The sequence below is a fragment of the Genypterus blacodes genome, unplaced genomic scaffold (genome assembly GCF_046128005.1).
Source record: "Genypterus blacodes isolate CSIRO-AG114 ecotype Tasmania unplaced genomic scaffold, CSIRO-AGI_Gbla_v1 ptg000015l_1, whole genome shotgun sequence".
Taxonomy (NCBI): Eukaryota; Metazoa; Chordata; class Actinopteri; order Ophidiiformes; family Ophidiidae; genus Genypterus; species Genypterus blacodes.
Genome location: NW_027466829.1, coordinates 981,089 through 1,007,313, shown reverse-complemented (window position 1 = coordinate 1,007,313; position 26,225 = coordinate 981,089). Strand labels below are relative to the sequence as shown.

Genomic DNA, 26,225 nt, shown 5'->3' with positions numbered 1-26,225 from the left:
TTCCCTTCAAGCCCAGGATCTCTTTGACTAATAATCTTAATAGGATCAGATCTAATTTGGGAGCCTGACATCACCACTTGGGGATTACAAGCCTTTGACTGTACATACATACACACATACACACACACATACAATGTAAACCCTATTTAATCTTTTCCATCGGCTGCACAGTGCAAAGGTTTTCCCAGCCTGAACAAAATTCACAGCGTTTCATTCAAGAGGATGAAATTACACTGACATGACTTTACATTGGACCGGGCTGACAGGACAGAGCTGCTTAGTATGTGACAGGCATAGTTAGTTTGCTGCAGTGTTGGAGGTCAATGACCCAGGGGAGCGCCAGGGCTGGCACTCAAGACTGCAGCAGCACTATGGAGTCTAATCCCTCTGCAGCACTACAGCACAACTACTACGCCTGTACCGGCACCGTCCCTGTGACGCATGCACACTGCAGGTAAACAAAGAGTGCCACTGGCAGAGCAGGAAGAGGGAGCCGTCGTGCAGCGATGACAGGAAATGAGAGGACGGGAGGGACAGAGAGAGAGAGAAGGCGTTAAAGGAAGTAAAGGAGGGAAGCACAAGAACAGGATCGGGGGAATTTCTGGGGTTTTTTCTATGAGAGATAAAAGGAGAGATAAGAGGGAGGAGGAGAGAGTAGAGAGGACAGAAGGTAGCACTGATAGACTATCCTGCTGCTCTCTGTGGAGCCTGAAGGCATCACAGTGGGACAAACAGTAAATAATGAGAGGTCACTGTGTTAAAGACTCCTGTCCTCACTCTTCTCTTCACACAGAAAGACAGAATGTGTGTTTGTTTATGAGTGTTTCTTACTAATGCTGTGTTAGAACAATGGAGAGGGGGGGGGGGTGAAATCCAATGTCTAAACACACACACACACACACACACACACACACACGCAACCGCACACACATAATGACACAGATGATGGCTGATTTGGCAACGATGGATACTCTGTTGATCTGTGGAAACATGAGCGTGACCTATGGTAAGCAGTTGTGTAAGAAAATGAGGTGTAGTTTCTCCTGACCTCAGCAATGACAAGGTCAGTGCTGAGCTGGACAGTGTGTGTGTGTGTGTGTTTTGTATGTGAACTGGCCTGTGACACAACATCAGCAGAAACTAAAATGGCCTCACATTACTGGAGTGCAGTCTTGTCCCTGCTCTGTCCTCTTCCTCCCACCGTCTCACCAGCAGGGAGAACAAGTTCTGCAGGCCGACGCTCTCTTCAGGCGATTGATGCACGAGTAATGAATGCACACATTTGCAGATCTATATATCTTTATCAAGGGTACAAGGTGGCATTGTGTGCACGCCAGCTCTTGTGCCCTCCTCTTTCCTTCTGGGACAAAAGGTTCTGTGCTCACACTCTCATATTAGTTAATGTTTATCTTAATGTTCATTACGCTGCGTGCATACGTTAATAATTCAGCTGAATAAATTAACTCATTACAAAACACATTACATTTCCCCTTTTATTAAATGGATTAAAGTCGTTTTAATTACCGATACGTTGTTGAATAATGCATGCAGGTGAAGCGAAGTGTTAAGATTACAATTAAGGACACGGTGAGATCTTAATTGACTCCCGATCAAAACAAAGACCTGACATGTGTACCAGTCTCACACAATGAGCTGGGGAGGCGTGAGATCAAATCTGGCTTTACTGATTTATCTTGGACTTTGGTTGGACTCGCTGGGCTTCCACTGCACACACACAACACGCTTCACAACATACAGTACATGACATACAGATCAGAGACCCTGCTGCCACGGGTGCTGGACTCTCTTGGCAGTTGTCCGTCAAACAGGGTGTGATATACCGTACACTTACTCCCCTCTGCACAGATCCCACACTGGGGCCAGATGACGTCACTGACTGACACCGGCAGCTGCTCATGTATGTTTTTGTAGGTTCGATGTGTGTGTGTCGCAGAGCTCCTGTACTTCTATACCAACCGTGTTCTTAGTCATGTAAAGGCTTCATTGTTAAGGGTGGATATTTAGGATTGAGTGCTTTTAGGTTAAGGGTAAAGTTTTCTGTATGTTAGATTTAGGATTAGGGATTAGGGAATGAAAGGAATCTACGGAAAGTCCTTGAAAATACAGAATACCACTCATGTATGCTTGTGTTTTGGACAAGGATGTTAAGATGTAACATGTCTTTATTAAAGGCACGGTGGTGAAGTCCCTGATGCCTGTGTGCATGTGTGCATGTGCAGTGTGAAGTCATCGCCGATCATTTCAGAGATGCGGTTACTTGATCTGGTCACACCCTCGCAACGCTGAATGTCACAGGACCTTTGCCCTGACACGCACACGCATACACACACACAACTGGGCGCACATAGGCTCACTGTATGAATTCACACACAGTCATTCCTATAAGACTGGAACACTCAGGTATAGAACACACACACACATTTAACTCCAGTCTCAAAAGTTGAAGAGCCAGGTATACTTGGTTGACACACTACTCACTCAGTCAGACTACAATACTCTGACTCATTCCCTATTTCTTTAAACTACTGTACCCACTTTTGTCAGTGTAAACTCTTGTGCAGAGCAGGAATTCCACATCTATGTCAAACAGTACAATCTTTAAAACAAACAATGATTCATGCTGGTGACCTCATCAGGGCAAACACACATGACACATCCGGCACAGAGCCATCCCCTTCAGCTGTCTGAACGTGACCAGGTAGGAGCGTCAGTGTAACATTTGACAGAAAAATCCCTTGGGCTTTGCCTTCTGGGTAATCTGGACACCAAATCCACACAGTGAGTCATCAAATAACTTTCCTTATAGTCCCGCTGCTGTCAACGCAGATGACATACTCGTGTGTTTTGACCTTGAGTTGTTGCACTGTAGTTCCTGGAAACATCTGCACTCAGAACAATGCTGTCATGAAAGGAAACTATTTTCTTTTACACAATCGTAGTCACCTTTCCTTTCGTTTCTTTTCTCCCCACATTTCCCAATTTACTGCAAAGTGCCATTATATTCTACACGCCTCACAAAGAGGACATACACAACATATGGTGTGTCATTGGTGGAATTGATGGAAGATCTCCTTCATTGCGTAAATGGATTAGTCGGTCACATGCTGTCTCCCCGGAGCTCGGTAGCAGGGCTCTCAGCCAAACCTACAAATTAAGATCACAGACGAGATCACAGACCCATTGCCTGCCTCTCTTTATTGTAATGTTGCCATTTTACCCGAGAACAATCATCCGGCTCCTCTCTGTAATCATGTACACGACAGTCTAATTACCAGCATTAGATTTTAATGTAAGCAACGGTTCAAACAATAAAACCATTAGCTGTCAACAACTCTCTTTATTTATGATCTTTATGAGCCTCATTCCTTTTAATTACCAAAACATTCCATCTAAGCCCGGATAAACTTTTTTTGTTGTGAGGAAAACAGTTCGATCAGTCACAGACGTTCCATTCCGAGGGTCTCCCTATTCGCCTGGCTGCTGCTACTGAAAACTCCTGGTCCATCTGCCAGGCCTGCCTGCCTCCAACTCTCAGCATAGCAGCGAGGATTAGCTGCGTTCCTAAGCCAAGAAGACATCCGCCTACCCTGCAGCCGCTCAGAAAGCTCCTCGCCGGCCCCGTTCCCGCCAAAGCCTGTGCCGTTCCACTCCCGGCACATATCCTCCAGCATCTAGCCTACTGTATCCGGCTCTGACCTACTTTACCAGAAAGCCGAAGCTGTCAAGTATAGCGGCTTTATGAAGGGATGGGATGTGAACGAGGAAATGAAAGAGGGCACCATTTTGATTTGATTGCCGCCGTCCTGATGCGTGCGTTCATTCATCCCAGTTAACTGAAGTGATAGCAGCGTATATGAAGGAGGGTGAGTGCAGGGCCTTGGGAGATGCAGGCTATTAATGCTCAATGGGATGTGAGGCAGGCAGGGAGCAGGCGAAGGCAGCAGCCCATGAATACTCTCAGTGCCGCTCTCCCGCTTCCTGCATTCACTTCCCCAACAAAGAGCCACAATGGTGTCCTTTGCTGTCTTGGCTTGACTGAGGCGGCTCCTGGTGATGCTCAGGGCCCTGTGGGGGGTAGAGAGGGTGCGTGTGGGTGTGTGTGTGTGCGCGTGCGTGTGCGTGTGTGTGGCTGGGAGACGGCTTTAACGCCACACAGCCAGTCTGCACGTGCCTAACTCGCAGCCTGCCAGTGGCCACACAAAAGGGATGATGTCATGGTTAGCCAATAACAAAAGAGTCTGGGGCTGCTGGGCCCTCCTCTCTCACCCGGCTAGTTCCAGCTTTATCCAGCCTAGTATTAATCGCGAGCATTATCCTCTTTACTGGGGGTGTGTGTGTGTGTGTGTGTGTGTGTGGGGTGGGGGGGAGGGGGGTGGAGGGGTGAGGACAGGATAATAACAAACTAGCCGTGGGGCCACAGGGAATAGGGAGAGAAAGAGAGAAAAAAAGAAGGGAATGATGAAGTAATGGCCCGGTGGTGGCGGACAGACGAGAGCTGTCGCGGCAGAATGAAAGTGACGGAAATCGGGAGGTGGCGAGTGTGAGGAAGCTCTATGGTGCCACGGTGTGAGGCCCGCTCGCCACACACACACACACACACACACACACACACACACACACACACACACACACACACACACACACACACACACACACACACACACACACACACACACACACACACACTTCTCCGAGGCACCAATTAAAGCAATAAAAATCAAAGTCAAACTACTTTCTAAAAATATCTCAAACAGCGTCTGTATGCTTCTATAGATAGGCGGAGGATTCGTAAACGCGCTATTTGAACAAAACTCTATTTCACAGGTTGTGTAGGACAAAACTCTATTTCACAGGTTGTGTAGGACAAAACTCTATTTCACAGGTTGTGTAGGACAAAACTCTATTTCACAGGTTGTGTAGGACAAAACTCTATTTCACAGGTTGTGTATTGTACAAAGCCGCCTCCTGTGCAGCCTTCAGACTTGCAGCACGTCTTTCCTATCCAAGTGTGTTGCAACTCAAGTCTGGCAAATACGAGCCCAATGAACTAATACAGGAGGTGTTACACAAGATCTTTGCCCCGTTAATAGCGGCAAATTTGGGGGTGAGAAGAAAGGTATGTGGCTTTGACTGCCAGAAGCCCCTCCAATAAATCTAAATTAAAACTAATTGGTATAACAGAGAGTCTGTCAGAACGAACAGGCGCTGGGCCGCTCTCAGCCCGACGGCGCAATTACGTCGACGCAATTTGCTGAACCGAGGGTCATTTGGCATTAGATGGTAACAATAATCCACAGTTCTCCTTTATTTCACCATCTGACCGTGTGGAAAGTGTCCGTCACCTACGATGTTAACTAATTCAACAGGAGCGCCGAGGCAACGCTGGAAAGCCCCGATCTAAAGTCTTTCTTTTTTGTTACGCAGGCTGGGTTTTAGCAGTCTGGTAGCTTTGGTATTGACCGGGGATCACACACACACACACACACACACACACTCACAATTGAATCACCAGACTGAGGTTGAGTACCCAATAAACTAATAACAGGTCAGACAAACTTCTGTCTCCTTCTGCTTCATTGTTTTCTATTGAATCCCCGTGTCAGACTGAGAGAACCCTTTCTGTGACCTGGTACAGTTTGTCCCCGGGTCTCTTCCCGCTGTGGACAGCAGGGCCAGAAATGTTCAATTATGTCGAGTGTTAAATGTTAAGTGCTCTTTATGCTTTACAATAACACTGGGATAAACATCGGGATCTGAACGCAGCTGGGAATATAAACTTTATCGGCGATTGCAGAGCTTTGCTGTTTGCGTTTGTTTGTTCCGATCGTGCAAAAGTGTTTGGTGATAGATGCACACGCAAAGTACATGAGCGCACTACAGTAAACACACACAGCACACTTCAGCCCCCCCTCCCTGTCCCTGCTTAGGTTTCCCCTCTCAGAGTTCCTTCAGTTTCACACAGTGACTAAAAATACAGGAGTCAGCATGCCATGGGTGGACAGGCTGTGGAAAAAAGGGCCGTCATATTCAGAGGAGAAGTCATGGAAAACGGGAGGATCTAATTTCAGAGCCGCTGATAAGCAACAAACCTAAGGTACGCCCGCTCACCCGCCAGCCCGCCCGCCCGCCCGCTCGCCCGCCCGCCGCCCTGCCCGCCAAATATAGCTCGCACTGATCTGCTGCAGGCTTGGGTTAGCTCAAAGACGTCCAGTACAGAACCACTCACACACACACAGATCAGACTGTTGGCAATGTTCCACATCTACTGTAAAACAAAAAAGTTACATTTTGCATGGCAGCGATTCATCAGGTCTGCAGGCTCTTTACTCACACTGAGGTAGACGAGTACAAGCTGCACTTTGCAATTTGAATGAAGTGTTGCTTAAGCGTTACGGATCAGCTGCTGCACGCTTTAAATACGCAACTACACACATGTGTGGAAGGAAGGCAGCAGCGGTGTCACCACAGATATCAGGGAGATCTTACTGCAGCCAGATCCACCAAATCAGTAACTGAAGACTTCTTGATTTTACGGTTATTCTAACAACATTTGAAGCGTGCAAATAATTCGTGAATTGGAGCGAGGAGAGTAAGGAAAGTTGTGAGAACTTTTTTTTTTTAAATGCAACATTTCTGCTGCCCTGTTTTTCACTGTAATCTATCAAGCGTTTCTTTCTCTTCTGCAGAAATGATTAATCACTTCTTCTGTACATTTGAATGAATCTCCCTTCCCTCCTCCCGTGTCTCTCCAGTCTTACATAAGCACTTTTGAACAGAGCTGCTTTCCTCTTATTTGGCCCTTTGTGTGTGTGTGTCAGCCTCACCGAGGAGGTCAGTGCGTAGGCTCGGGAACAGAACTGAAACCACAGGAGCTGTAGGGAGTCTTGCTGAAAGACACTTCAGCAATGTAGACTCCTGCTGACATGGGAGCTTGAAGAGGAGTCATCTAGTCTATGCTCCTACTCGTCAACAGTGTATTGCTTAATACAAAGGAGGTCATACTGTACACACCCGCCCTAATGTATGAAGTAACCTCTCCACCTCACCCTTGACCTCCTGTAATCCCATGATTCTATTTCCATTTGAACAGAGGACTCCTCAGTGCCTGCAGTCTAAAAATGTTTGAGCCTGCTGAAACTTCAACACAGGTTTCTTCTATACAGATTTAAACGCTCTAATAAGGATCAATATTAAACTGATAAGTGTCTAAAGCACTGACACATCCTCACACCCAGACACAGTAAACGTCTCGCTCAGTCAAACCTCTTACTTACCTTCACTTTGCCATTTGGTTGCAGCAGTTCCATGACTGACACCTTGTCCTGCTGCAGTCGCCTCTTCACCAGCTTGGAGCAGCAAACGTTGACCGCACCTTGCACGTGGGAGGCGTTGTACTCGGAGAACGTTCTGCTGTCGATGACCAGCAAGCGGCCCGTTCCTCTCTGGATGAGGCTGGCCAGGCGCTTGATGTCCATGGTGCTTCGTTTGCTCGGTCCTTTCTCCCCTGCCATGATGCGACGATGAGGGGCTGCCGAGCGCTCGCAGGTGTAGAGGCGGCGAAGAAAGGGATGTAGAGCGAGAGGGACAGAGGCGAGGCGAGGGGGGGGAGAGGAAATGAGGAGAAGGAGGTGAGGTCAGCGGAGGAGGAGAGCTACCACTGGGACTGAGGCTTTGAGTTCCATGGTGCCTGCAGAAAGACAAGGAAACAAAGAATAAAAAGGATTGTTATGATGTCAAACTTGCAGAGTACGGACTTGCTGCTAATAATATAGTTACTTTGATTACAAAGCGTGGCATTCAGTCTTCTTTTCATTGCTATTATTGGCCAGCAGTGACATTCAAAAAGTGAGATGCTGGTGTGTGCAGCAGACAGCTGGTGATCAGATATCGAAGGCATGGTCACCTCTCGATGTGAGCCGGGGCCAACCGCACTGCCACAATGGACCAGCTCAAAGCAACAATGGCCGCCTCACGCATGGGTTTCAAAATCAAAAGGACAAACTGTGAATTACTGAGTCCTCTTATTTCCAATCTTCGAACACCTTGCACCCTAAAATAAGCCCAATACTAAAGATGAGTATAAAAGAGTTATTTAAAGCCTTGGACGGCTCACTGGATCGTCCTCCGGGCTTAATCACTCCCAGGGACTTGAAGGAAGATCATGTATCCAAACACAAAGCCGCAGACTTAAATTAGACATTCAAAACAATAAAACGTGTGCACCCACAAGTGTATGACTGTGTGTTTTGTGTGTGTGTGTGTGTGTGTGTGTGTGTGTGTACGTGTGAATGTTGAGGTTGTTGTTGATGAAGGGTCTCTTGTGCGGTAGCTCATGAAACAGGAAACTGAAGGCGTGAGATAAATTAAGCCAGGGGAATTCAGAGAGCAGGTCTGGACACAGTGCGGCCCGTGTGACATCCTGTGTATGTGTGTGTCCGTGTGTGTGTCCGTGTGTGTGTGTGTGCACGCAGAGCCATCCATAAACTTGATGTACTGCCTCCTGCTATCTATCACTTCTAATCACTCTGATCTCCTCCAGGATCACATTTACCACAGCACAGTTGTGTGTATTTAACACACACACACACACACACACACACACACACACACACACACACACACACACACACACACACACACACACACACACACACACACACACACTAATTACAGTTGAAAGATCAATGACTGCATGTGTGCGCAGTGCAGCCAGTCCCTGTGTGTGTGTGTGTGTGTGGCCCATTATGAAACCACTGTGCCATTATTTGATGTTATCCCTTAAAAATGTCTCAGACGGGTTGATGGCCGCCGTCTTGGTCAACCGGGTGACATGCGACAAGTGAGAAGGTCACACTGTCACGTTGTTTTATTCATTCACAAAGGCACGTCGGGTCATGAAAGATAAATGGGCCTCTTTTCATTTAAACCAACGCCTAAATGGAGGCTGAAAAGGGAGAGTACGGGAGACAGGTGTGGAGACAGATAGTAAGGAGAGAGGGAGAGGGAGAGGGAGAGAGAGAGGGGGAGGGAGAGAGAGAGGGAGAAGGGAGGGGCGTTGAGATAGATAGACAAGAACATTTGACAGGTGGACATGAGGAGACAGAGAATGAGAGAGAAGAAGAAGGGAAACATGGGGAACAATTAAAGGCAGCACTGCTTAGTAAACATTTCACCTCTGTCTCTGACCCAAAGCTCCATGGATGCAGGGAGGGGGACGGATCAGTCAGAATCCGTTCAGCCTAGCAACACTGCAGGTGACGGATACCAAGTCAAGACGGAGCAGGGAAAGAAAAGAGAGATGGACAGACATGAGAGGAGACCAAACAAAACGTGACGCACTTCCACCTGGACAACAAAGACAGACACACTGATGGAATGAGGTGGAGCCAGGTGTCGTCATGTCATCCTCCAAAACAGGTCACGCAACATGCCAGTCTGTCATTCTTCCGAGCATCAAACTGAACACTGTACTGTACGCCGGCAACCAGGCCTGTGTCTCCTACAGGCGTTGACCAAACCTGAATATAGATACACAGACAACACAATGGCAACTGCCTGCACTGTGATCACAACAAAGGTCCTGCTGTAACCCAGCGTAGAAGTGTCTGCGTGTTAAGGAAACAAACAAATCCAAAACATCTTGATTAAATTAAATATACAGTAGGACTCTTATTCCATCAATGAAAGCCGTACACAGAAACAATGAGGCTTTAGTTTGTAGATTTAAACCAAGCGATCCATGCCATGCAGCCCAATGGATCTTAGTCTAGTCAGTGATGACTGAGCACAGCGTTTAAGCAACAACACGTGTGATCCGCTACATGGCGCACAGGCGTACTGACACGGTGACAGTCCCGCGCTCTCTCTCGTGACTTGCACCACGACAACCGTCCTGCAGAGGTTAGTTCTAATCCGAACGGCGACACCGGCAGCCCTTAAATCCCACCCCGTCACGTTAAACCATACCTTTCTGCTGCACGGCCCCTTTAGCAAAGCTCTACACAGCTTCCAGGGGTGTGAATCTCCCGCTGCCACAGGCGAGCGCAACATCTGATGCTGCATATGTCGAATGGCGACTGAGTCGGCTCGCTCTCCCACCCTCCCTGCCTCTCCCACTTTTTCACTCTCTATTACTCTCTTTCTTGCCGTTGTGCAGTGAGCAGGGATGGGGAGGGGAGGAGTGTGGAGGTTTACATGTGTGGTGCTTCCACAGTAAGCTGCTGGTCAGTCGTCATGCTTCAGTCGCACTGGACCCTGCTTGTATGCAGAAGAATGGAAGCCAAGGCAGACTAACAGGAAACGCAGAGAGGAATGTTGCGGGGAAACACTTGACGGAAGCTGTTGTAAAGGAATCTGTACCTCAGTGTGCTTACTCAGCATAACAACCACCTATTCCCACATGCACAACCATCTTTCATCCACCATTTTGCATCCAGGCAAGGAACAATAAGGAGCAAAACAAAGACCCCTGTCAAATTAAAATAGGCAGCAGCCAGCCAGCGGCTCGCTGTGAGGCTCCGGCTGCACAGAGGAAAACAAGCCGCGAGGAGAGGAAGCGGAGAGACAGAGGGAGTGTGTACAGGTCTGGAGCAGATTCTTCCGTTGCCACAGTAACAGCCCGGTCGGGGTGATTGAGGGGAGGGTAATGGGATGTTTCTGGTGCTGATGCTGGATAAGATACAGGAGGGAATAGAGCTAAAACTGACTCCTGTCGTGGTCGTTACCCTTATAAAAGAGGCTCCAGGGACAAAGTAGCCTATTTAGAGCAAAGCACCTGGGCTGCAGGAGCTATACTCTGTCCTTTACCTAACATCAGCATGATTATGGCCTGTAGATTGGTGACTGAATGACCATATTATTCTGAAATAAGACTTTCACATCCCTCTTGCTGACTGCTTTCCTCATTGGTTACTACAGTGATTATTTTTTCATTGGTCTGTAAAATGCCAACGTTATTTTCTATTCTAATCTAACAAATGACTGTCAAACAACCCAAAGTATTCAATTTATGGTGGTGTGAAACAGAGAAAGGGAAGCCATTCCTCACAACTGACAAGCTAAACTGAAACCATGAATAGATTACCGAGTTCCTATGTTGATTATTTTTTTGTTGTGGTTCAATCAACTAATTGCTTCAGCACAACGCACAGCTTTCCTTCTATCCCTTTACTACCCAACTGATTAAAATGTAACACATGGAAAAGCAAGGTTGTGCATCTCCTTAAAGGTGTGGTTACTTACTGTATGTACAGTACAGTTTGGTTGTTGAATGACGGAAAAATAAAACGGTCCGCTGGTCAAAGTCGAGTTTTCTCACGAGTAATTTCCACAGCTGGATTTTCCTGCAGCACCTCCAACGCTCTGGATGTTTCAGCTCAGAGTTGTTATTAAAGGCAAAAGAAGCATGAATGCCAAGGTGCATAGATGACAAACCAGCATTTATACAGAGCTCACGCGTGTGTCAAGCCATCCAAAAACAGCATGAACTGTTCCTAACCTTGACTTTGTCACGGCGATCCTGACCCCTAACAATGGCAGAGAACAGGTGTGATATTTGGGGGCCTGCTCAGTTTGCTCTGGTGCTGCTTCTGTTCCCTGCAGCTCACCATGACTAGATTGCTCAAGTGAAGGCTAAACTAACAACGTGCTCAAAGAAAGTGTGGCTGGAACACAGAAAATTAATTTAATCTCTACTCTCGGTTATTTGTTTTGCTCTGTCAGACTAAGTAACAGATTGGATGGCATCACTTTCACCTGTAGCAAATTGAATGGAGATTGGAGATCAATCGCCGATAGATAAATGACTAGATACATAGATTGATGTGGGTTATCACATTGCAAACTATCTCTGTTATCTTGATTTCTAGACAGGAAGGTGAAAGAATAAGGGCATTAGGTTTCCTTAGAAGAGCGGCTTAGTCGTTAGTCTCAAACTGATAAGGAGACTCTCTGTAGTCGTCAATAGAACTAAGTTGGGAGAAAAACACTCCTCTCATCCTCATAAAACAGCTAATCCATGCTGAGATAAGCACTGACCCTTCATATAAAACTAAGGCATGATGAAGCAGCTGATTAATGCTGTGAACACACAGCAGCAGAGAGTGATGCAAACACAAAGGGAGCAACTGGAGGGCAACCAAAGCTGAGGTAATACCATCCAGGTTATTCATTAACACACACACACACACACACACCCTGCATGTCGTCACCAGAGCCCAGAGGAGACTGATATCAGGCTGCCTCTTAGTTTCATACTGTGACAGACACGCATGTCATTTATGTCCAAGCATCTCACACACACACACACACACACACACACACACACACACACACACACACACACACACACACACACACACACACACACACACTCCTCTGCTCATCTCATTAACCAAAACATCCCACCTGTTTGCATGGCTGTGCAGCACATCGTCTCTCTCAGGGGGAATCTATCTCTGGATGTATTGATTATTCTTTCAAATTAGGACCACAGCACAGCACTCTGCAGGTTCTCAAGCTCATCACCATCACCAGCAGCACATTTGGCCAGCTGGACGCATATAAACAACCTTATTAGGATGGTGAAAATACAAGGAAACACTACTCAAATCCCTATTAAAATACGAATATGAATGATCAAAATTCCGGGGCAAAACACACACAAAAAGCACAAAAGAGTGGATCTCTGGATGGCCAAGCATTTGTGTTATGCTGTTATTTTTTGATCTTCAAAAACCCTTCAGAGAGTCTGAGTGCAATGGTGTCTCTGAATTAAACATCACAGAAAGCAGCTGAATTATTTAGAATGTTATGACAGCATTTATTTAACAGTTACTTATAATCATAGCTCCAAATGTACAGCATGAACTGGAGGTATGTGTGAGGAAATGGGCCAAAAATGAAGAGGGTTGCTCCTAAAGTGCTGAGAGAATTAATTGATTAATTGGTCTTTGAGAAAATGACTCTGCTACAATCTGAATAATAAATTACTTGTTTAATTAAGATGTCAAACATTCAACATCCAAGCAGATAGATGTAGATTAGTCTGAATTAAGTAGTCTCAAGAAAAATCCCACATGAAAAGAACGAATGTAGACGTGTAGAGCTCTTTTTTGTGGGAATGAATTGTCCCCTGCAGCAGAAGCCACATGCTTAGCCTATGTAAACATCACGATCGAGTTTAAAGCTCTTCTGGTGTTTCCTAATCAATACCCTACACTCCCAATGAGCCTGCTGCAAATCCAGGGTCATATAACAAACACAGCCCGGTGCTCTGCCAAAACAGCAATCATGACACACACACACACACACACACACACACACACACACACACACACACACACACACACACACACACACACACACACACACACACACACACGCTGTACACTGGGATGAATGAAAACGATATCACAACACAGTTCAACCCCAATAAAATGTCGGAAATCACATTTTAAACCACGTGTTTCCACCTTTGAGCCAGAAGAGGCGCTGAGAGAAATAGCTGGTATATTATGGCCTGGGTGATAATAACAATAATGGACGGTGGGCGGCCGCAGCGCACCATAATAAACCGACCTAGATTGGAAATAAGTACAAAACACAATGCGGACAACGCTCATTGCTCCATACGCGATGAATAATCCGTAATATATTTATTCGTGACGTTCCCTGCATTGCTGTTTGTTAGGAATCTGTCCAGATAAAAATGAGCCGTAAATTAATCGGACAGGCTATTGTGATTATACGATGCAGCGCGCAAATTAAAACGGAAATGAAGGCAAATATAAAACGTACCTTGAAGTGAGACGATATTAGAAGGGAAGGTGAAATACAGCATTTGATAACTTCATCTCGGGAGCGTTAATTCCTTTCTGGAAACGGGCGCGCACGTGAAAGCGTTAAAGTGCGGAGTACGCGCTGAGTGAGTAGATGCAGCGCGGTGTAATGCATTAACGAGTGTCCGTGTCAACTGGTGACTACGCAGTGAACGCTTCGGCGATTGCTTTGGTGACGGCAGATGTTGTGAACGTCGAAATAATACTTATTCTCTACAGCTATTGTCCCTTTTCATTAAACATTCACAAGGAGAAGAGGTTTCTCTAGTCTTGATTTGTCAGAACATAAAACAATAATAAAGACTATTTATATAGAATTATTTATCTTTTACAATTCGTGGGTCGGGTCATCTTGATTACTGTGTGTCACATTTATGTACTCCACTTATACTTATGAAAGTAACCAATGTTTAAAAAAAACAAACCACAACATCCAGTCGTCGCCGTTTGTTGTCAAACCACTGTCAAGTCATCAGATTACACGGGCACTTCTTAATTCAGGACAGGGACGCGAGCAGAGATAGCTTGCCTATGGCGCTAACATAAATTAGCTCGTTGTGATAACAGCAAATCCCGTTTGTGCCAATCGATACTGGCACACATACACACACACAAACTCACCTGCGGCTCCACACGGCTCTCGCTCAGCTTTTGTTTTGCTTAACTCCGTGTGTGAGCGGGCCGCGGCCCGGGCATCACGGGGCTGGCGGGTGTGTTTACCTGTCGGGTCTGGGGGAGACCACAGCTGACACGGTGACAGTGCCAGGAACAACCGGGACATGAAAGCCCCGTTTAACCGCACACACTCCCCTTCAGCGCCGCACACACCAGCCCGGAGACGCAGTCGAATCGATTGGCATTTGCTAGGTTGAGAAATAGTTAGCTAAACTGGTTGTGTGTGTGTGTATGTGTGTGCTGTGTGTGTGTTGGGGGGCGGGGGGGGGGGGGGGGGGGGGTTGCTACAGAAGGTGCACTTTAGCACTTTCATGAACTAAAGGGATGAGGTCATGGTTCAGTAAGGAGAGGTAAAAAAAAAAAAAAAAAAAAAAAAAAAAAAAAGTTGACGTCACCGTTAGCCAATCAGCGCGGGCGGCTCTGGGGTTGGGTGACGTAGCCCGCTGAGCCACGGATTAAAGGGACAATCCGGTTTTTTAAAGGAGACGCGTGCAAATACAGAGCAGAGACACAATACGAAGACACCGATACGAACAAAAAGGAAGTTCTTCGTTTAAAAAAACCCTCTTACACCCTTTGTGCTTTTGCTTACCATTGCCCAACACTTTTCCATTGTCCTAGGTGATACAACAACCCCTTCATACATACAGTGTCTTATCCTGGAAACAATGGTCTTTGGAGGTGGTATTTAAAACAGAGGATTTGCATATAGATGGTGTGTTTGAGTTCCTTGTTTTCCACACGTAACCTTTTATAGGTACTACAAATATTGTTTTTAAATGTCAATTTAATTTTGATTATAATATCTCCAACTATGACATTACAGAAAACGTTGAATAGCTTTTATATCGGTCATAGAGGAAAGTTTGAATGTGTGATCTAAATGAAGATACATGGTTGCAGATCTTACAACTATACAAGAGAACCATTAGGGATCCTTATAATGGAGATTGTATTGTACATGCCCAGTATATGGGTGTATAAGATAGCTGTGATGCATCTAAAGATTAGAAGGAAATTGCAAATCGTATGCAATATTTGTTTTAGGGGCATCTGTACATCTTTGGAAATACATATTATTATAATTATTGTCCATACAGAATACATTCATACTGGCAAATATATTTTGCAAACAGGTTCAGGTTAACCATACTCACACAAACTGCAGTTTAGTGATTCAAATGAAATGTATTTTGTAGGCCAAAGATTTAAAAAAAAAATTTGAGAAAGTGGAGATCCAATTCATTTTACAGGGAAGCAGTGCACACGTGTAAATGGGTGTTCATTTCGCTATCATCGGTTCTCTTTTGTTCATCTGAAAGTCTTTGTTCCTCCGGATTGCCTTTAAAATGTGTTTAGAGAGTGGAGCTGCTGAATTCAGGTTAACCATTGACAGGGATTACAGTGTATATACTGCCATCTAGTGGTGCATATTATAACTGCATCCTATACCGCTACAGGTCACAACAAGGATTATTTTTTAAGCACAATAGAAGCAACACAAGATGATACCATACACCTACAACAGGATCAGGGGGGGGTTAGCATTCAGTGCAAATATATTTTACTGGTCCTCTGGCTTATCTGAACACACACACACACATATACCCTGAGAGGAAGAAACATACAGCACCGCAGGTTCATGAAAATCTACTTTTATTTGGATGCAAAAACTCACAATTTAAAGCAATACTGTAGCAGAGGAGAGGAATACTGATTGCTGGTTGGTTGTATGTCTGACTGTTTGGCTGTTACGTCATCCCCATTTTGATCATCCAGGTAAGTACTGAAAACAAGCACTCAAAATAAAAGCTTTTCAGTCTGGTTCGCTGGACATTATCAGAGGGCAATCTCAGCGGTTTGTTTGTAGATTTTATCAGCCACGTCTGTGCTCCCCTAAAAGATGATTTTGTGGCAGTTTCATTTGTTAGATGTTTATAAATTGGTCCAAGTAAAATGTTATCCTCTGATAATGTTCATAACAGTTGATGCGTTTAGTCAGTATAGAACGAGTTTGAGTATGATTTGACATACAAAACCATCTTCACTGTTGTAGCTGCCTTACATATAGCAATTATATCTCATGTTGTCAAATGAAAGGCCTAGTGTCACAGATAGAATAGATTGGGGACTGCATAAAAAACTCAGTCTGAGGTAAAATTCTCCAAGTAAACAATACAAACATACACAGAAAGCAAAGCATATTAAAGCAAAGCCTAAAGGCATAAAGTAATAATACTGAAGACTGAACGTAATTTGTTTTTCTGTACTGTAAGGTAACTTAGGTAGTTGTCACATTTTGTTTTCTCAAATCTTGCAATATAAACTGATGGTTTGATCCACAGTATGAGCTACATTCCATTGTGGTGTAAACAGAAATATACACAAGGCATCTACTCGAAAGGATTGTATCAAAATGTTCTAAAAATATCTCTGGTTGGTTTCACAAAAGCAAACTGTATCAAAAGCATTGGCCGAGAGCAAGCAATATAATAGGCTTAAACCTTTTTACACAACAAAAAGCAGGACAACCAATCACGTCGCTTTGATTGTGGACCTATGGAGTCCCATACAGCACATGCAATCCATTAAACTCAACACAGTCAAAACACAATACAGAAAAAAAGAAGTTTTACAGCTGAACATCAGAGAGAGAGACAACTTTAGTTGGTCTATTGTGCTTCATATGGATTAGGCCTGACCTTTCTATACATCAATCATGGGCTCTTACTGCACAGATGTGTCAAGGCTACCGTGAAAAGCGGAGGCGTCACAGAGCGAGCGACCCGTGGGCGACGAGCTTCACGTCAGGGCACGGCACGTTTCACAGTTAGGTTACTTTCCTCCGTTAAATTTGTGGTGTACAGGAGCATTTGAGCTAAACCGCCGCAGCACTGATCTCCTCTACATTCCATGTCTTTGTATGTGTCTGTCGCAAACATTGAACCCATTCATATCTCTGACTCTCCAGAGCTCAGCATTGATTTTTCGGAAGATCTGACTCTATTTCTGGACATTGTCCCCTAAGTCTCACTGGCTCTGTGATGCCTCAGATTGTGTGTCTACTGTGTGTATGTGTGTGTGTGTGTGTGTGTGTGTGTGTGTGTGTGTGTGTGTGTGTGTGTGTGGCCTTAATGCAGGAGTCATTCACTGTAAACATCATGGGCCATGAGAACTGCACAGGCAGCATGGTTAAAACTGTAATACTGTAGATTGCACAGAAATCCTAATTAATTAATAACCTAATTGTTATACATTCCTATGTTCTATAACACTGTACATGCCTTTAATGAACACTTAGCACCATGCAACCTGAAGATGAGGTGGCTCCTGAATGTATTAAAAGATAAAATAGGCCTTTTGTAATGATTTTTATTTTACAGTAAAAGTGAAATAGTCTCTGTGTGTCAGTCGTTTGTATGTAATTCATATCTCAGGTGACCTTTATCTATATATTGTAGGATTGTACGGTGGAATCTGATCGTGTCTGTGGATTTTAAATGACACCGACACTCATCAAGGGCCTCTGTTACTCACACTAACTTTGGGAGGAGAGCTTGTACGTCCCCCATACATGAAATCCAAACCACTGCAGTTGATCAGATTATACTTCAACTGTACACCGACCCTTTGATAACTGTACATACATACATACACCATGAGGCCAAGGGTGCGGTTTCACACCAATCACTCCATATGGCTTAATGACTGAGACTCATATACAATAGTATGATAACAAAACCTCAGCAGTGCATATGAAATGATGTCAGTTGATCGTGGTTTGCCTGACTTCTATAACTCTTCAGGTGTGGTGGATTAATAACACTATCTGGTTAAGATTACTTAGGGCTATATGAAATCCAACCCCCTTAAATGTGTCCCGGTCGTAGACATTCAGTCGGCACGCGTTTGCCAACTCATTGGGCCCTGCCTCGGGTGTGGAGATGACTGTGGTTTGTAAGGGTTAAAGGGTGACACTGACATGATGCTAGGTACAGTGGAGCATACCACCCACGGTGGTACGGAGTACAGTGGTGTGTCTCGGTCTGGGTCTGGCTGCGGCGCTCACTCTACTCCTCGGCGGGCTGAGACAGCTGCTTCTCGTACAGGCTGAGGACGTGATGCACAAACTGATACTGCTCACACGTCTGGATCATCCCACCCCTGGTTAACACAACGGGAAAGAAAGTTCCTACGTGATTCTTTGAAGTGATACGTAACCGTGGGGATACACTTGGAAAGTCAGAACAGGCTGGTCAACATGCAGCACAGTATACTCCTTACAAACTCAATATTCGGACCAATTACTACCAGGGGAATTTGGATACAGTGAGCCCTGAAAATTCTATTTTGTATAAAGTATATGGTCTCAAATATGCTTTGGCAAACCATTCATCAAGGCCCAGGAGTGCCAGTATGGCTGAGAAAACAATTTTGTATTTTCCTCTAAACTATTTCAAACCTTCTGTTGGCTCACAGTAAGTATTGATTTGGAACAAAATCAATCCAAACTACACTGAGCTCTTTTCCTATGCTTAGTGAAGATTTCTCACTGATACTCTTGTGGACTAAAGATAGCCACCAGCCATGAATAAGTGCTAAGACTAAGATGAATGTTTTCTCACCTGTCCAGACGGAGCTGGCAGGTGGCGCTCAGGATGTCAACCACACCTTCCATCCTCAGCTGCTTGCACAGGATAGAAGTGGCGATGAAACATCCAGTTCGACCAATTCCAGCACTGTAGACGAGGTGTTGGAGGAACAGCGGGGAGGAGTGAAAGGGCAGAGGATGGAGAAGAGAATGGATGGCTCATTGATTAGCAATCATCCCACTAATTTCATTAAAGCCAAGTTCTCCTTAGGGGAATCGTACAGAGGAGGAAACAGAACAAAGCTCAACCAACCTGTGCCAAGTGGCTTTATTGATTCTATTAGTTTTTATAGCAAAACAGCAGTTAAAGTGTCTCCTCAACTATTAAACCTGACAATTTGTGTGGTTTTGATGAAGATTGTGGGATTATTATGATCCGTTTCATGTATAGTTACAGTCTGATTTTCACAGGGGACCTATCTTCTTCGAATCCTACCTGCAGTGGACGATTGTAGGGCCGCTGATGGGCGGGGCATCCTCTCTGGCGCTTTCTACTTCCTGTACCAGTTCCAGAAGGGGCGGAGCTTTGTCTGGAGTCTTCTGGTCAGGCCACGAGGTGTACCAGTACTGCTGCAGGTTACGCTCCTCCCCATCGCACTGGTTACACAGAAAACACACAAACATACATTTTTTATCCACATTGTTACCTCGGTGTTAGTTGCTACGACAACAATGAACGCAGAGGGAGACAGCAAAAAGAGTCAGGTTTAGGAAAAAAAGTCCTTTCATGTTCGATTTCTTCTGCGGCTGTTCTGTATGTGATCGTATCCATCAGCTGTCTGTATTCATGTGCATGTCTGTCAGACATAAACACAAACCATACGATACCCAAGCGCTTAGTAATCAGATGCAGGCAGCATTTACTGAACTATCATGTTTGCTCCTATGCCACCATGATCCCACAGTAAATAGAAAGCAGATCACATGGGTCACATGAATGAATCTGACTGTGGCCACATCAGAGGATGAGGCAGAGCACAGACCGATACACACATCTGTGGGTTTTGGTTGCATCCTTGACAACCCACTGTAAAGAACAAGTTATTGATTTAATTTTAGCAAGAGGATGGAGGATCTATTTAGAGGCTTTGGCAACTTATTTTTTTAATTAAACTGTATATTTTTGTGGACACACCCAGCCACAGCTCACCCTAATTCAGAAGCACCCATACACACTCAGTTGAAGTAATACATAACATATATATTCTTAGTTAAGTTACAAATGAATAAGAACATTATCATTTTTTTAAATTGAATTCTAGATAAACAACAGGAGGAAAATAAATGTACATTGACTATAAAGATACAAACACAATAGTGCGGAAAGAACACTGGACTGAATACTTTTTAATGAATTTATTCATATAACTATAATTCTGAAAAGGTACATTAACTCCATTACACTAAATTCCTTTCTAAATCTTTTTGTGTGTGATGGTGTGTTTTATGTTATGTTTTGCAGCACATCAGCGTCTTCATAGGCTCACCTTCAGCGTGAACACCCTCAAACTGTAGTCGTCCTCTTGGGTTACCGTGACAACAGTGATCTCGATGCCCTCGTGGGTCACAGTGTCCTCAGGCCAATACTCTGCACATTTCTACAAGACACAACAAAGCCGACACGCAGACATCGCTGATCAGTTTATCTGCGTCCATCCATTATCGTCCTCATCATTTATCTGCCCCGTTCTCCATAATGACCTCATTTTTCTCCTCCAGGTTGGTGATCATGACGATGATTGGGCTCCTCTCCTGCCACACCATCCTCCAGAAATCCCCCACTGTGTTCACGGTGGGGCCCTGGGTGGCAATATACGCATTCTCCTCACCCCCATAACCCTACACACACCACATACACACAGAGAGAGAGAGAGAGACAGAGAGAGAGAAAGAGGGACATCCAAGGAGAATCAAAAATAAAGTTACAGCGAGCACATCTTTGATTTTTGGTTCAAGGCTGCACACATGTCCACTTACTTTGAGATAATTAGCATTGATGTAGGTACTGAGGAAATCATCTTCATCAGGTGATTTTAAGATCACTCTGCTGTGCGTGTCTGGAGGTGAGCAGCATCATATTACAAAGAGAGGGAGAGAGAGAGAGAGAGAGAGAGAGAGAGAGATGTTACTCAGAGTACAGCACATCTTACAAAGGTCACTCTGTGTCTCTCTACATGCTGAGTCTCTGTGTGAAAATAGGACACAGCGATTCCCCATAGAGACACAGGACACATACAGTAGCTTTGCATCCGCCTGCCTCTGTGCACAAAAACAGTTGATGCGCATACGAATACTAACAGACTAAACTGAATTCCGAATGATTTGTGTGTTTCTACCAAATCTGCAACTTCATTACATTACGATCATTTGGCAGACGCTTTTATCCAAAGCGACTTACATTACATACTACCCTTCACAGGGGGGAACAATTGAGGGTTCGGTGCCTTGCTCAGGGGCGCCTCGGCAGGGGCTCAAACCGGCAACCCTCCGGTTCCCAAGCGGAAGCTCTACCCACTGAGCCACTGCCTGCCTCACTGAGCCACTGCCTGCCTCGCAATGCCTTCACAATGACGATCAACAAACGTCAGATCTATGATAGGGCTCCACTCACTGGGCAGGATGGTTTTGTAGCGGTTCTTTCTCACCAGTCCTGGGTAATTGTACTCCTTAGGGTCCACAAAGTTCATGGGAGTTTCCTGCAAATGAACGCGGGACAATAGGTGGTGTATATGGAACAACAATCAGAGGGTGCAGCAAAGGAGAGGAAGTCCTACACTCGCCCTCTACAATGCAACAAATGTCAAGTAAATAACATTCGAGACGTTATGGTGTTCGCTATCTTCAAACAGGAAGCCATCTTTGGTATGGACTGATTGTACTTTTTTTGAAAGACTGTGGACAACATGTGTATAATCTTGAAAACACATCTCTCTGCCTGGCAGACACTGGAATCCTCTGTGGATGTTGGTATGCAAATATGCCTGTATCTATCTTTCCCTCGCCCACTGACAGAGAGCGGAGAGGCTTACGGGTGTGTGCAGAGCTCCACTGGGTGTTTGTGTGTGTGTGGGTGTGTGCATTTGTGTCTGTATCTATTTGTGTGTGTTTGTGTATGTCTTTTCTGGTGTGTCTCTGTGTCTCTTTATCTCTGTGTGTATTAATCTCAAACGTGTAGGTGGCTGAGCCGCTGCTGTTGCTTGACTCACATAAAACTCGGCCTGCAGGCTCTGGTCATCCATGGCCCGTGTGTGTAGCATGGCAGGAGTCAGTACGTGCGTTCCCTGACGGAGGTACTCCTGAGCCGACTGGTCTCTGGGCGAGAGCTGGCCTCCATAGCCGTAGGGCTCTGTGCAGCCTGGTGTACACATGTCCAAGGTCAGGGATACATTGGAGCCTCTCCTGTGTGATATATATGGAATCAAATGAGTGCAGTGTGCAAGCAAGGATACACAGTTTGGTGTTGTGAAGCCATCTTATAATGTGTGTGAAATATAGATTCAAACACCCAGAGCTCAATCTGACTCTAACCTTTCCTGTAGCCCCACTGGTGTAACAGTGAGTGTGGCTGCATCTCCCTCCGTCCTGGTTTCAGGGCCAATGTCAAACACTGGAGTCTGTGGCACAGGGTCCAGATCCAGCAAGTCCTCCTGGGCATCTGTCCACTCTGACAAGGTGAACGAGGGCTGGCGGCTCACTGACTGACGTCGATCCCCGAGGTCCCTCGTTACCGTTTCTACCGACCCCAAACTGCTGCTGTAACACCACTTACTAATCATGTGGATGACCTGGAGAGAGAGGATGTGATCGGTGATGGAAGGAAAGGAAGAAGGAAAGAGGGGGGAAGGAAGCCAACTCTACATGTTTTCATAAAGCAACCAAATTACTATTCAAGGAACAAAAGATCAATCATTTAAGTTTGAACGTTCTAGATTTCTCTAACTACTATCATCACACCTGCTTTAATATCATATTAAGGCCAGAGTGACTCAGCGCTTGCAGTTTTGCATAAAAACAAGTTTTGGACAGGAAGTGAGTGGTGTGTCTTATACCATGATAACACAGATGGCAACCCCGACGCCTGCGGTGCCATGGACAATCCAATTGTGTTGTTTGGTGTTCACCACCTCCTTCATTAACACCATGGACTGGTGCAGAGAGGAAGAGAGTGGGAGAGGAAGAGAAAGTGAGAGAGAGAGGGGGAGAGAGAGAGAGAGAGAGAGAGATAGTCACTTTCAACACTGGATGGTCTTTAACACGTCACATCTTCAGATTTATTGTTATTACTCCGCGTGGTTTCCGCCGGATACAGTGGCGATACACACTTACGTCCACTCCAAAAATGGGGTGGCAGGGCAGGACAAAGCCAAGGTAGAAGTCCATGACCTGCAGGGCTTTATAGACGGAGGAGAGGGGCCCATTTCCTTCCACCACGAAAAACACCCAGTATCCCTGAGGAGAGACAGTAGAGCACAATGTCATTCACTGCTAATGAGGTATAGAAGTAAACAAACAAAAAAAGGAAACTGACCACAGGCCGTCTGGTTTCATAATCAAGGCAACATGGTTTTAATCTCTCCGTATGGTAATGTTGCACCTGTCCACCACTTCTTTGTGGAATGAATCAAACATGAAGTCAGCAGAGAGGGACGGGAAAAGAGAACGGATACTCAAGTGGAGTCCAGTTTCAATGGTTCTTTTCTGTGTCACACTAGAGTGCAGCATCAACTAAACCTCTTCAGAGAATATTATGCATAGGCAAAGAAGCGTTGGGAGCAAAAATAAAGGTGAGAGTGATGCTGCGCTCGTGTTTAAGTATCGTTTGCGTGGCGAATGTGGTAATGACACGATTTCAGAGATCTTTTTACAGTGCGTATAGATTAAGTTTGCATCCTCCACTTCCACTCACATACCGTAACCTGGGAGATGACGAAGAGAGCGGCCCAGCAGTGGATCTCGATCACCAGCGCGTACACCTTGTGCATAAACACCTCCTCTGTTCCTCCCCGGCGGCCTGCGGCTCCATCTCTGAATTCTGAGACCTTGTCTTTTTTAGGGGTTCCATCTCCTAGTTTCTCGCTCCTCGTAGGCTCGTCCAACCAGACGGGGTCCTCCTCGGGCCTGAGGAAGATGGAGTCCTCGGTGTGGGAACGGGTGGAACTGCTCAGACGGCGGGCCATGACTCCCTGTCAGATGAGGCTCCCCTGTGATGAAGGCATAAGACACACAGTATGCGCTTTGACTTATTTTCATTTACCACATTTCACTCTTTGCGGCTCTGCGGCACAAAAGGAGGAAAGCTTTGTCCAAAACTCACTGTTAAATGAGGGAAATAGTTGTTCTTTAGATGTTCAGACCTCTTATAAACAAAAGAAAAGGTCAAGGTGGTAAGATTATTAGACACAATTTTCTACGGCTCGGGTCTTTTTTATACTGCGTGAGACCTCAGAATGACAGGGCCATGAATTTTAAATGTCATCCTGTGATAATAATTCATATGCAGAGTCACTTAACAGTTTGCAAAATGAAAGTTTTTCACTTCTGGTGGCCATTAAAATGTCATGGTAAGCGATCCACATTTTCATATTTTTTGGGTCTTTGTTGCTGTGCTAATACACAAATCAGCAAAGCTACTCATTGATTTCCAGTTCAGTGACACGCCAGCTGCGTTTTTCAGATTGTGTGTGTGTGTGTGTGTGTGTGTGCGTGTCTACGTGTGTCTTTTTAAATATAGGTGTGTACATGACAGAAAAGGTTATGTTTATTCCACCGGCCTATTCAGATGTATGGCTAAGCGGCTTGGAGTGGCTCTCACCTCCGGATCCTCTTGTCTCCCTCAGATTGGACTCTATTGTGTGAATGCGTGTGTGTGTGTGTGTGTGTGTGCGTGTGCCTGTGCTTGTGTGTGTGTGTGTGTGTGTGTGTGTGTGTTTGGGGGGGAGAGAGAGAGAGTGAGAGAGAGAGAGAGAGTTCCATTGTGGAGAGATGAGTCAGGGGTAGTGTGTTTACAGCCCTGTCCGTCGCCTTGGCAACAGAGTGGCTCTCATCCCTCTCATCCGTCCTGAGCATTATCATGTACTGTCTACACACACACACACACACACACACACACACACACACACACCTCTCTGTATCAGTCAGCAGTGTATTCAAAGCCCCTTTCCTCTCTGCTCTTTTGTCCTCCAACCATTAATAAAGGTGTTTTGTACATTTGGCTGATTACTGCCACGTGGTTTGTATGGATGTGTGAATGCGGGGGCCTTTGGAAGTGGTTGCGTAATATTTGCGCACATCAGTTTGGTCTGAATGTGATGCTCATGTGTAAAATGTTTATAAGTGAATTATGGTTTTCTTCCGTTACTGCCAGTAAACATTTATCTTATTGAAATGATAAAACGCAACAAGCTAATAAAAACAATAACAAGTCAGTCACATGACGCACCAATGATGGATCGCAAAGAACTACGAGGCAATCAAATCACATGATCAAGGTGAATTCTGTATCCACTGGCAACCAGCAGCTGTCAGTCATTGTGCGACAGTCAATCTGAAAGAGAACAACAGCCACACACGGCATGTCACCTCTTTATAATGACACATGATTTGAAAACAGACCTAAGTGTGGCTCACACCGTAGATACACTGTGAATATGCATGTGACTCAAATTCAGCGGGGTCACACTCTGAGAGGGTTTAGTCATCCGGTCTCATCTAATGATGGATCAGAGTAGCACCCTTGTCAGCTCTCAGCTGTGCTTGCATGAGCAGAGGATGTGATATAAGGTGACAGTAAAGTGTCGATACTTCTTCCTCTATTTCTCTCACTCTTCCCGGCGCTCCCTACAGAGGCCTGGATGATCACAGTAAAGCCAGATACTAAACACACTCCTCCAAATACATTCAGAGTGCCCCGATCGAATTGGTAAGCGCAAAATCTCTCCTTCCTCCTCTCCTATCGTGCCATGGGGACCCTGTTGAATGAATGTGTCGAGCTCAGCAGAATATGAGACTACACCAGGACCCGGGAGCGATGTCTGTTTGTG

The 26,225-nt window shown here is 45.3% G+C and overlaps 2 protein-coding genes across 5 annotated transcripts in view; both read right to left on the bottom strand.

The window, feature by feature from the left end:
- The window catches only part of dusp8a (dual specificity phosphatase 8a), a 42,319-nt gene extending 27,543 nt beyond the window's left edge, over positions 1-14,776 (bottom strand). Inside the window, exons 1-2 of one of the 4 annotated variants that reach the window (XM_076139118.1) lie at positions 14,481-14,776; positions 7,296-7,708 (exon numbers count right to left, since the gene is read on the bottom strand). In XM_076139118.1, coding sequence (XP_075995233.1) covers positions 7,296-7,532 — 237 coding nt within the window. In that variant the 5' untranslated portion in view covers positions 7,533-7,708; positions 14,481-14,776. Of the gene's footprint in view, positions 1-7,295; positions 7,709-9,194; positions 9,254-13,818; positions 13,966-14,480 lie in introns of those variants that run through there. The other 3 variants (XM_076139137.1, XM_076139127.1, XM_076139144.1) reach the window with 3 other exon arrangements.
- A 3,174-nt stretch (positions 14,777-17,950) lies between these two features.
- On the bottom strand, positions 17,951-24,362 carry ptpn5 (protein tyrosine phosphatase non-receptor type 5). Its single transcript, XM_076139343.1, has 12 exons — positions 24,096-24,362; positions 23,512-23,634; positions 23,235-23,330; positions 22,714-22,970; positions 22,392-22,584; positions 21,797-21,881; positions 21,163-21,242; positions 20,887-21,024; positions 20,673-20,783; positions 19,622-19,782; positions 19,160-19,273; positions 17,951-18,698 (listed from the first exon to the last, which is right to left on the bottom strand). Exons 1-12 carry the CDS (start codon positions 24,360-24,362, stop codon positions 18,605-18,607), a joined length of 1,719 nt encoding a protein of 572 aa, XP_075995458.1. The 3' UTR covers positions 17,951-18,604.
- Between the last annotated feature and the right edge of the window lie 1,863 nt (positions 24,363-26,225).

Coding starts and splice junctions, on each gene's coding strand:
- ptpn5 (XM_076139343.1), bottom strand. CDS start 24,362: ATGGCCCGCCGTCTGAGCAGTTCCACCCGTTCCCACACCGAGGACTCC. Junction 23,331..23,511: donor ACCCCATTTTTGGAGTGGAC/GTAAGTGTGTAT, acceptor TCTCTGCACCAG/TCCATGGTGTTAATGAAGGA. Junction 21,882..22,391: donor GCCTGCAGGCCGAGTTTTAT/GTGAGTCAAGCA, acceptor GTTCATTTGCAG/GAAACTCCCATGAACTTTGT.